Below are 11,857 nucleotides of genomic sequence, written 5' to 3'. Positions count from 1 at the left end.
CGGCTTCTTTCGGCGTCTTCGGGGATACGGGGTTTGGGGAGTGGTTTTTGGCAGAGAAGCAGTTAGAAAGCGCTCCCTTCCCTCTTCCTAACTGACGGAGGCGCGTTTGCGCCGTTGGGGAAGCGTTTCGAATTCGGCCTCCAGCGTCAGCAGTAAAGCCGTTTGGCTTGATGCTGCGTCGTTTTCTGCGTGGAGTAACGGGGAAGACGGTTGGTGCCCTCGCTTTCTGCGGTGGGCGGGGAGCGCTCTGTAAACTGATTTGAGAGGATCTGAGAAAGGTGGTAGGTAGGCTGTCGAAGCCCTTGCTCCTCCCCACTCTGGAGACAGCCCGGGCCCTCAGGGCGTCGGGGTTTTCTCAGAGCGCTAAAAAGCGATCTTTCTCAACAGGCTCATGGAGCCAGAGAGGAAAAGGAGCGGGAGCACCCTCAAGAAGGACAGAAAGAGGAGGCTGATTCCGAGCAAGCTGGTCGGGGCCGCTGAGGCGATGAGATCCCATTGGGATCTTGAGGAAAGGCAGCAACCTGTAGCCAAGGTGAGCAATGGGGGATCCCGACTGGGCAGCCCGAGGCAGTTTGGAACTCCCAAATAATAACACAATACCATTTACCTTGGGGCTGGTATTGGCGGTTTAAAACTGGTATTGTGCCTGGCACGCGACAAGAATGTTCAACAAATATTTTGAAGTCTTCTGTGTGCGGGAATTGTTCTAGGTTCTGCAAATATACCAGTGCATAAAAGCACAAAATTTCCTGCCCCTGTGCAGTTTACGTTCCAGTAATGGAATAATAAGGCTGATAATCTACCATTTCTTCAGCATTCTGTGGCATTCATCCCCATAGTCATCAGATTTCTATTGTCTTTCTAGGCACTTGGGGAACATTAGTGAGTAAACAAAGATCGCTACTACCTTTCTGGTGGAGAGAGAGATAAACAATAGTAAGGGAATTAGTGCTATGAAGTCTTTTAAAATGCTATTCCTTTTGGGGGAGCCTATCAGATTGGCAAAACAATTTTTTTTTAAAGGTTAACGTGGTAGAAAGTTGAAGTTGACAATCTCATCACTTTATTTTGAAACCGTCTCAAACTTAAAATTTGCGAGGACAGTATCAGAAACTTTTATCCACCCACATATTTTAGTGTTTACATATTTTCTAATATCTAATAACTAAAATGCAACCAGCAAAATCAGGAAATAACATGGATATATGCTACCATCTAATTCTTAGATCCCATTCAGGTTTCTCCAGTTCTAATAACGTCCTGTTTAGCAATAAGATCTAGTTTAGAATAAATGTGTTACTTTAGTTATGTTTCCTTCAATGCAAACAATTGTTCAGTCTTTGACATTTGTGGCTTTACTACCTTTGAAGAACCTGTACCAGTTATTTTGTAGAATGTCAGAATGTCCCTCAAGTTAGGTTTGTTTTCTCATTATTAGATTCAGGTTATACATCTTTGACAGGAATGTCACAGAAGTGATACTATGTTCTCTTGTGTTTTATAAGGTCGTACCCTAATTTGACTTGTCCCAGTACTGATGATATTAACCTTGATCATTTGATTAAGACAGTATGTGCTAAATTTCTCTAAAGTTGCTCTTTTTCTGTTATTTTGTGGGGAGTTGCTTCCTCATTAAACCTTCAGTTTATTCATTTTTTATTAGTATGAATTTGTGGATACTTATTTTATTCAATTAATTATAATCCATTACTATATTTTGGTGCTCAAAATATCCCAGATTTGGTCATTAAGCTAGCTTCTGTGTCCCTTTGACATGGACCTGATCATTCTTGAGCATTTCCTTATTTTTCTGGCACAAAAAGATATTTCAGACTCTTCTGTGCTTCCCCTGTCTTAGCCCTGAAATCAGCCATCTCTCTGAGAAGACTTGGTTCTTTTTAGTGGAGAATGACATTTAGAAATTCAAGATCTGGGTGCTAGATGTGCTGATTGCTGTTGGGATGTCAATATTCCAAATGAGAGCTAAGAAATATGTGTGTGTAGGTTTATACACACATACATATGTTTACATTAAAATACTTTTATATATATAGATATATCTATACATATTGAAAAACTGTCAATTCATATCAGAATCTTTGCTTCCAATCCAATTCCACTGAGTTCATTCTAGTTGTCTCCCTTTTCATATTTATAACTTCCTTATATAGCTGAAAATTTTGACTCTTGTTACCTTCAAATATATTTGATTTGGTCCCCTCTTTCTGCCATTGCCTCACACCCTCACACCCTCCTCACCCAGCTTAGGCTCTGGTCATTCTCCATAATGTACCAGGTCACTCTCCATTGTGAATGCCTTCATTGCTGCTGTGACAAGCCACTCACATGGTGGATGCCTGCGCATATCCTTTTCAGGCTCTGAATTCAGTGACACTACTATTTGTCCCTCAGGACTGGTGCCCTCCTTACCCTAAAGAACTTCTTACATCTGATGCCAGCTTCACTGCTCTCCAGTTCCCACTGCATGGATACCCTCCTCATACTGCTCAGGCTTTGACACTTCACACTGGGCCACTGTTCTGCAATGTATATTCTGGTTTCCTAACCCTTGTTGTTCAGTCACTAAGTCATGTCCAACTCTTTGTGACCCCATGAACTGCAGCATGCCAGGCGTCTCTGTCCTTTGCTAATTCCTTGAGTTTGCTCAAACTCATGTCCATTGAGTCAGAGATGCCACCCAACCATCTCTTCCTCTGTTGCCCCCTTCTCTTGCCCTCACTCTTTCCCAGCATCAGGGTCTTTTCCAATGAGTAGGCTCTTCGTGTCAGGTAGCCAAAATACTGGAGCTTCAGCATCAGTCCTTCCAGTGAACATTCAGGGTTGATTTGCTTTAGGATTGACTGGATTGGTCTCCTTGCTGTCCAAGGGTCTCTCAAGAATCTTCTTCAGCACCACAGTTCAAAAGCATCAACTCTTGGGCATTCAGCCCGCATGAAGCCTTCTTTATGGTCCAGCTTTCACATCCATACATGACTGCTAGAAAAACCATAGCTTAGACTATGCAGATCTTTGTTGGCAAAGTGATGTCTCTGCTTTTTAATATACTGTCTAGGTTTGTTACAGCTTTTCTTTCAAAGAGCAACATCTTAATTTCATGGCTGCAGTCCCATTCACAGTGATTTTGGAGCCCAAGAAAATAACATTTGTCACTGTTTCCATTTTTCCCCATCAATTTGCCATGAAATGATGGGACTGGATGCTAAGATCTTTGTATTTTGAATGTAGAGTTTTCAGCAAGCTTTTTCACTCTCCTCTATCACCTTCATCAAGAGGCTCTTTAGTTCCTTTCCGTTTTCTGCTGTTAAAGTGGTATCATCTGCATATCTGAGGTTGTTGGTATTTCTCCCAGCAATCTTGATTCTAGCTTGTGAGTCATCCAGGCTGGCACTTCTCATGATGTACTCTGCATATGAGTTAAATAAACAGCATTAACAATATACAGCCTTTGACGTACTCCTTTCCCAATTTTGAAGCAGTCTGTTCCATGTCCGATTCTAACTGTTGCTTCTTGTCCTGCATACAGGTTTCTCAGGAGGCAGGTAAGGTGGTCTGGTATTCCCATCTCTAAGAATTTTCCACAGTTTGTTGTGATCCACACAGTCAAAGGCTTTGGCATAGTCAAAGAAGCAGAAGTAGATGTTTTTCTGGAACTCTCTTGCTTTTTCTATGATCCAAAGGATGTTGGCAATTTGATCTCTGGTTCCTCTGCTTTTTCTAAATCCAGCTTGTACATCTGGAAGTTCTCAGTTTACGTACTGCTGAGGCCTAGCTTGAAGGATTTTGAGCATAATCTTGTTAGCATGTGAAATGAGTGCAACCCTAGGGTAATTTGAACATCCTTTGGCATTGCCCTTTGGAATTTGAATGAAAACTGACCTTTTCCAGTCCTGTGGCCACTGCTGAGTTTTCCAAATTTGCTGGCATATTAAGTGTGGCACTTTAACAGAATCATCTTTTAGGGTTTGAAATAGCTCACCTGGAATTCCATCACCTCCACTAGCTTTGTTCATAATAATGCTTCCTAAGGCCCACTTGACTTCACACTCCTAGGATGTCTGGCTTTAGGTGAGTGACCACACCATCATGGTTATTTGGGTCATTATAACGTTTTTTGTACAGTTTTTTCTTTGTATTCTTACCACCTCTTCTTTATATCTTCTGCTTCTGTTAGGTCCTTACCGTGTCTATTCTTCATTGTGCCCATCTTTGTATGAAATGTTTCCTTGGGATCTCTGTTACCGAGTCCAAGCTTCCTCTGCTCACCGCACAATAGGCCAGTGAATCCGAGAGACGAGGTGTTGAGGCAAGGAAGAGCTGGCAGACCGAGAAGATGACAGACTAGCACCTCAAAGTAACCATTTTATTGGGGGCTAGATGCCAGGTTCTTTTAAAGGTAGAGAGAAAGAAGCAAAGTAAAAAGGCCATTAGTTTTGCAAACATCTCCTAGAATGGCAAGCCTCAGGCAGGGATGTGTTAATTTTTTCCTTCCTGTCATCCACAGGTGGACAGGGTTCTAAACAAAGACATTTTAGTTCAGAACAGTCAGGCAGAGGGGCAGGATTCTCTGAGGCAGACCATTCTGTATGATTATATATAATAACAAAAGCAACGAAAAACAAGTCAAAGAAACAGTTCCAACATGGAGTCAGAATTGGCTTCCTCTCTGCAACATCTCCTGTTTTCTTGAAGAGTTCTGTGGTCTTTCCCATTCTATTATTTTCCTCTATTTCTTTTCACTGTTCATTTAAGAAGGCTCTCTTACCACTCCTTCTGGAACTCTGCATTCACCTGGACTTCCTCCTGTGTAATATGCTTTCCTCATCCTACTCAGGCTCTGACATCCCATGTTTGGCAACTGTGATTACTTACTGCTACATATAGAGTCCTTCATACATTGTCAGTATTGTATATTTTTATTTGATTATTTGATAAGTATAAATTTGTATATTTTTTCAGGAGTTAGCAATTTTGTCAGAATGTAAGGTATACGTGATTCAGTTCAGTTCAGTCGCTCAGTTCTGTCTGACTCTTTGCAACCCCATCAATCGCAGTACACCAGGCCTCCCTGTCCATCACCATCTCCCGGAGTTTACTCAAACTCACGTCCATCGGGTCGTGATGGACTCCAGCCATCTCATCCTCTGTCGTCCCTTTCTCCTCCTGCCCCCAATCCCTCCCAGCATCAGAGTCTTTTCCAATGAGTCAACTCTTTGCATGAGGCGGCCAAAGTACTGGAGTTTCAGCTTTAGCATCATTCTTTCCAAAGAACACCCAGGACTGATCTCCTTCAGAATGGACTGGTTGGATCTCTTTGCATTCCAAGGGACTCAAGTCTTCTCCAACACCACAGTTCAAAAGCATCAGTTCTTTGGCGCTCAGCTTTCTTCACAGTCCAACTCTCACATCCATACATGACCACTGGAAAAACCATAGCCTTGGCTAGACGGACCTTTGTTGGCAAAGTAATGTCTCTGCTTTTCAATATGCTGTCTAGGTTGGTTATAACTTTCCTTCCAAGGAGTAAGCGTCTTTTAATTTCATGGCTGCAGTCACCATCTGCAGTGATTTTGGAGCCCCCGAAAATAAAGTCTGACACTGTTTGCATTGTTTCCCCATCTATTTCCCATGAAGTGATGGGACAAGATGCCATGATCTGACCAGATGCCATGATCTTCGTTTTCTGAATGTTGAGCTTTAAGCCAACTTTTTCACTCTCACCTTTCACTTTCATCAAGAGGCTTTTGAGTTCCTCTTCACTTTCTGCCATAAGGGTGGTGTCATCTGCATATCTGAGGTTATTGATATTTCTCCTGGCAGTCTTGATTCCAGCTTGTGCTTCTTCCAGCTCAGCGTTTCTCATGATGTACTCTGCATATAAGTTAAATAAGCAGGGTGACAATATACAGACTTGACTAACTCCTTTTCCTCTTTGGAACCAGTCTGTTATTCCATGTCCAGTTCTAACTGTTGCTTCCTGACATGCATATAGGTTTCTCAAGAGGCAGGTCAGGTGGTCTGGTATTCCCACCTCTTTCAGAATTTTCCACAGTTTATTGTGATCCACACAGTCAAAGGCTTTGGCATAGTCAATAAAGCAGAAAGAGATGTTTTTCTGGAACTCTCTTGCTTTTTTGATGACCCAGTGGATGTTGGCAATTTGATCTCTGGTTCCTCTGCCTTTTCTAAAACCAGCTTGAACATCAGGAAGTTCACGGTTCACATATTGCTGAAGCCTAGCTTGGAGAATTTTGAGCATTACTTTACTAGTGTGTGAGATGAGTGCAATTGTGTGGTAGTTTGAGCATTCTTTGGCATTGCCTTTCTTTGGGATTGGAATGAAACCTGACCTTTTCCAGTCCTGTGGCCACTGCTGAGTTTTCCAAATTTGCTGGCATATTGAGTGCAGCACTTTCACAGCATCAGCTTTCAGGATTTGAAAGAGCTCAACTGGAATTCCATCACCTCCACTAGCTTTGTTCGTAGTGATTTTTCTAAGGTCCAGTTGACTTCACATTCCAGGATGTCTGGCGCTAGGTGAGTGATCACAGCATCGTGATTATCTGGGTCGTGAAGATCTATTTTGTACAGTTCTGTGTATTCTTGCCACCTCTTCTTAATATCTTCTGCTTCTGTTAGGTCCATACCATTTCTGTCCTTTATCGAGCCCATCTTTGCATGAAATGTTCCCTTGGTATCTCTAATTTTCTTGAAGAGATCTCTAGTCTTCCCTGTTCTGTTGTTTTCCTCTATTTCTTTGCGTTGATTGCTGAGGAAGGCTTTCTTAGCTCTCCTTGCTATTCTTTGGAACTCTGCATTCAGATGCTTATATCTTTCCTTTTCTCCTTTGCTTTTCGCTTTTCTTCTTTTCACAGCTATTTTTAAGGCCTCCCCAGAGAGCCATTTTGCTTTTTTGCATTTCTTTTACATGGGGATGGTCTTTATCCCTGTCTCCTGTACAATGTACATGATTATTTGACCAGGAATTTATCCTGAGAAAATAGGTGTGCAAGGATGTCTATACAAGGACCCTCATCATAATATTGTTTATAATTTAAACAAGTGTCATCAACTGGGAATTTTTTTTAGATAAGCTGTAAGTTTTTAGGTAAGTTGAAAGAGTGGACTATTATTAAAATTGACGTTTGTTATATTTAACAGCTATGGAAATATACTTACAGATTTTTCCCCCCCATACCAAGCAGCTTGCAGGCTCTCTTTTCCCTTACCAGGGATTGAACCCTGAGCTACAGCAATTACAGTTGGCCGAATCCTAACCAATAGACTTCCAGGGAACTCCTTCCCTGGGGTTTTTTTTTTTTTTTTTGTGGTGGTGGAGGGAGTTGGTTACAAAACAATGTAAAGTGTAATCCCTTGGGGACAGTATAAGATAGAGACGAAAAGAGTTTAAGCTTTGGAGCCTGCATTCTGATTTTGGTTCTGTAGTTATCTGTCGTTCCTCCATTTCTTTATTTGTAAAATGGGGATAATAGTAGTGCCCACTTACAAAGAATTAAATGATTTAATAGATGTGGGTAAGAAGTGGGTAAGTGCTCAGCATTAGCTTTAAATAGTCACATGGGAAAACAGCAATAATAATAACTGGTGTTTACTTATAGGGTATGTTGGGCACTGGCTTCAGTACATTACTCTTGCCTCAGTACATTACCTTGTTGGTTTTCCCAATAATTTCATAAGGTAGAATTATAATTATTCTGTAAATGAAGAAAACCTTAGTCTTAGATCAAAGTACTTGTCCCTAACCTCTTAACATCTTACAGCACTTAGAATGGTAGAATTTGGTATTTGACCTAGGTAGTGGAACTCTGGGGCTTGAACTCCTAACCACTGTTACTCTGAGGCGTCTCAGACCAAAAGGAAAATGATATGAGTTGTACTTGAATTGTACAAGTATAGGTGACTTATTTTCACCTATCTGTTGTCAGTTGTACTCTTCTCTATTATTTGACTCTATTTTAATAAGCGTGAATTACTTTAATAACTTTATGTAAGTACAAAGCTGTTTTAAGGAGAGGCTTAAAGTCTGATTCCTTTGCTTAGGCCACATTGGTCTTCTATGATCTGACTCCAACTTCACCTTCCTCTCATATCTCCATTGCTCTACGAAACATGCAGTCTTGGCTGCAGCCAAACTTAACTACGTATTTAGGCACAATGTTTGCTCCTACCTGGCTGACTCATTACTTTCAAGGTCCAGTTCCATTATTTTCATCTCAGTTATGCTATCTCTAAAATTCTCCAAGCCCCCAAGACAGTTTTAGCCTCTTTGCTCCTTTATCTTTAGAATAGCACCTACATCTTAAATAGGAATTACCTGTTTCTGCATTTTTTCACCCTGGTAGAATGGGCTTCTTAAGAGCTTATTTTATTCATCCTGCTATTACTAGCACATAACAAGCTAGGGATATCTATAATTAAGGTTCCGTATCAGTGTTTATTAAATATCTTATTAATACTGTCATATCACAGGTTGTTTTAGACCTTCATTTCTAATTAATTAGAACCCTCCTTATGGTTATATTATGGTAAAATAATAAGAAACTAGAATATTTTAAAATTTGCCTTGTTTTTGTTGCTGTTGTTTATAACAATAATCTGTTATGCCCTGATTTACTTTTGCAGAAAGCTCGATTATCTACCATTGTATTTGCTGAAAACTGTGAAGTAACCCATGGCCAGCTATGTGAATTGCTGAAGTATGCAGTTCTGGGCAAATCCAGCTTTCCTAAACCCAGGTATGAGATGAACTTTAGATGGATATAGACCTGAGGTTTCAAATTTGTATCTAGGGAACCATATCTGCCTGACATTTTTTATTTGCCACTCAGAATGTCCTAATTTTTTAAACAAAATTACCAACAATTTAAATTGGAAATTCCTTTATAAAAATCCATATTTCTTGAAAAAATTCTGGCAACTGTCCCTATGAATAGTGGCCTCTCATTTTAGATGTATACTTCAATGTCCCACCTGGCCTGCTTCCCTTATTTATATTATCTGTCTGGCTGCTATAGGTATTTTAGTTTATAACCTTTGATGGAGACCTGATTGAAATAACATCATATATTAAAAATCCCAATCTTTTTTCTTCTCTACAAATCAAGGGCAAAGAGAATATGACTGTTTTGGTATCCTTAGTGCCATTATTAAATGTCTAATGAAAATTGTGTTTGTGTATGTACCAATAGAGAGATTTTCAGATGTATACTTCTGTCTGGGGGTGGAGTAGCTAAATACCTCAAAAACCCTCTCTGCATTAACAGATACTGCCATTGCTCTGTCACTTTATCTAAAACTGGCTTTCTTGAAGCCAGTCATGTGCTTACTTGCTTAGAAAGGATGGTAGAGCAGATTGGGATGTTGAAGGTATGCCTTTGTAAATTGAGCTTAATTAGTTCCAGTTTAAAACACATCTTAATAGGATTTTGGATTTGAATTCATTGTGTTTCACTTGGTATTCTACTTGATTTGAATGAAATAAATAATTACCTCAGGAGATCTTTGTTTAAATTCTGTGCTGTAATAGCTGTTCTTCATTTCCAGGCAGTCAGTGAGCAGTGATAAACTCTGATAGCTGTTGCTCAGTGCTTTTTTCACACTTCCTTTCTGAATGCTTGTAACTGACTTAAAAGTTTCAGTCTTAGCTGTATTGGTTTGATTTTTCAACAGCTGGTGCCAGCTTTTTCACCAAAACCACCTGAAAAACGTGGTGGTTTTTATACTGCAGGGATTGAGTCAGCTACACTTTTACAAGTTCTATTTGGAATTTGGATTTCTCCGAAAGACATTCAAACATGTAAGTCAAGAAAACTTTTTATTTGGACTTGAGTCACGTTCTCACACTTTGCGACTAGTGCATATATTTCAAATTGTGCTGGTTGGCAGCCTGATTGAACAAGAAGTAGAAGTTGTAGAAAGCTAAAAAGGTTATGATTGATAGCTTGTGTTGGCATTAGATTTGTCTCTGATGTTTTTCTTTTGGTAATCTAAGCAAAAACCTCAGATTGCAATCTATAGTTCCTGGGCTGTAATCTATAGTTCCCAGATTGTAGTTGACATTGTCACATTTTATTTGGGCATTGGTGTTTTTGAAAATTGTAAAATTTATATAAAATCCATATTTCTTGGCCTCTCGACAATATCACAAGATTGAGTTCCCTTAAAACAGTATCTGGAGCTGAATAGCAGCTGTCTTCTTTAGAAAGGTATGTACTCTTCATTTTCCCATAGCCTCCTCCATTCTTTATCAGACTGTTTCATCCATTTACCCTCGAGAGCATTTGAATTTGTTAGCCCTAACCTAATTCTCCTTGGGTCTTCATTTTCCTTTCTGCTTTAATTTGTTGAATACTACCTATGTGCTCAGCCCTTTATTATTCATACTTAGCATGCATCATCTTCAATTCTCACAATAGTCTTATAAGAGATACTTTTTAAAATTCCCATTTTATTTATAAGGAAACTGAGTAATGCATCCAAATTACAGCTAGTAAATGGTTGAGCTGGAATTTAAGCCCAGGTGAGCCTGAGGCTTGAACTCTTAATCATCGCTTTTCTGTGTCATTTTTACCTGGCATGTTATCCACTAAAGTAATGCATATGAAAGTGCTTTGAAAAATAAAGGGTACTTTGCTTTTCTGAGTTACATGTTTTTTAATGTTTGTTTCTTTAGTATAATGTATAGTCAGGGAAGCAAAGAAAATTGCTAGGGTAGGATAAATGGTATTTCACTTATTCAGTCATTTTTACACATTAAGGAAACAGTTCTCATTTTACAGTGCCAACAGTTAAGGTCCAGATTTTTCATAGCACTGAGCTGAGTCTACATAGCATAGCTCTGAGTCTAGACCTTTGACAGTATTTTAACTGCTTTCAAACATTTTTGTAAAAGCCTGTTATGTATTTTCAGAAATTCCGCTTGCCTCCCCCTTCATCTGATTTCCTAGCTGATATCATTGGGCTGCAAAAGAAACAAATAATTGGGAATCTGCCCAAAGCAATGGAAGGTATGATTATGACTCTGGTTTGATATTTGCTGATATGGATATGCTTTGTTGTTCCTTAGTCACTAAGTCATGTCTGACTCTTTGCTACTCCATAGACTGTAGCCTACCAGGCTCCTCTGTCCATGGATTTCTCAGGCAGGAATACTGGAGTGGGTTGCCATTTCCTTCTCTAGGGGGATCTTCCCAACCCAGGGATTGAACCTGCCGGTTCCTGCCACATCTCTTGCACTGCAGGCAGATTCATTGCTGCTGAGCCACCAGGGAAGCCCTTGGATATGCTTACAAGTAGGTTTATCAGTCAAGTTTTTTTTTGCAAACAACAAAACTCAACTCCAATTAAATTAAGCAGAAAAGCAATTTTGTGTGTGTGTGTGTTTAAGAAAGAAGAAAAGTATATTCCCTGGTTATCACTGACAGTAGATTCTTATCAATTACTGTGAATCATTTTTAAACTGTCACTGGGTCTTTGTACACACAAGTGTACAAATGGGAAGGAAGATCTTACCTCTTACTAATGAGGGGATGCTCACTAATACTGCTCACAGTGGGGAATAGGCAAGTTTAGATGCTGGCCAGCTAAAGTATAAACATCCACAATAGCAGTGTTTTTCAGACTGGGTTGTGTCCCATTAGCAAGTTATAGCTGACCTTGTCTTTGGAGGGGCAAGGAGGTGAGTGATGGAATAGACCTTAACAGTTCATTGCAGATAGTAAGTTAAGTATTGTTCAGTAATGCATTTTGTATGTGTATTCAGAAATAATTTAAATTATTGAATAGTTGCACTGAGGGAACATGAAAAAGTGGTGAGGAA

General features: G+C 39.8%; 1 protein-coding gene across 8 annotated transcripts in view; it reads left to right on the top strand.

Annotated features, from left to right (window-relative positions):
* Nucleotides 1-69: 69 nt before the first annotated feature.
* The window catches only part of REXO5 (RNA exonuclease 5), a 58,316-nt gene continuing 46,528 nt past the window's right edge, over nt 70-11,857 (top strand). For 6 of the 8 annotated variants that reach the window (XM_025274563.3, XM_006062628.4, XM_044935810.1 and 3 more), the window contains exons 1-5: nt 144-285; nt 388-532; nt 8,662-8,774; nt 9,709-9,835; nt 10,949-11,045. In XM_025274563.3, the coding sequence (XP_025130348.1) occupies nt 392-532; nt 8,662-8,774; nt 9,709-9,835; nt 10,949-11,045 (478 nt within the window). In that variant the 5' untranslated portion in view covers nt 144-285; nt 388-391. Of the gene's footprint in view, nt 286-387; nt 533-8,661; nt 8,775-9,708; nt 9,836-10,948; nt 11,046-11,857 lie in introns of all 8 variants that reach the window. The other 2 variants (XM_006062629.4, XM_006062627.4) reach the window with 2 other exon arrangements.

This window comes from Bubalus bubalis, chromosome 24, assembly GCF_019923935.1.
Source record: "Bubalus bubalis isolate 160015118507 breed Murrah chromosome 24, NDDB_SH_1, whole genome shotgun sequence".
Lineage (NCBI taxonomy): Eukaryota > Metazoa > Chordata > Mammalia > Artiodactyla > Bovidae > Bubalus > Bubalus bubalis.
This window is presented reverse-complemented; position numbering and strand designations above follow the sequence as displayed.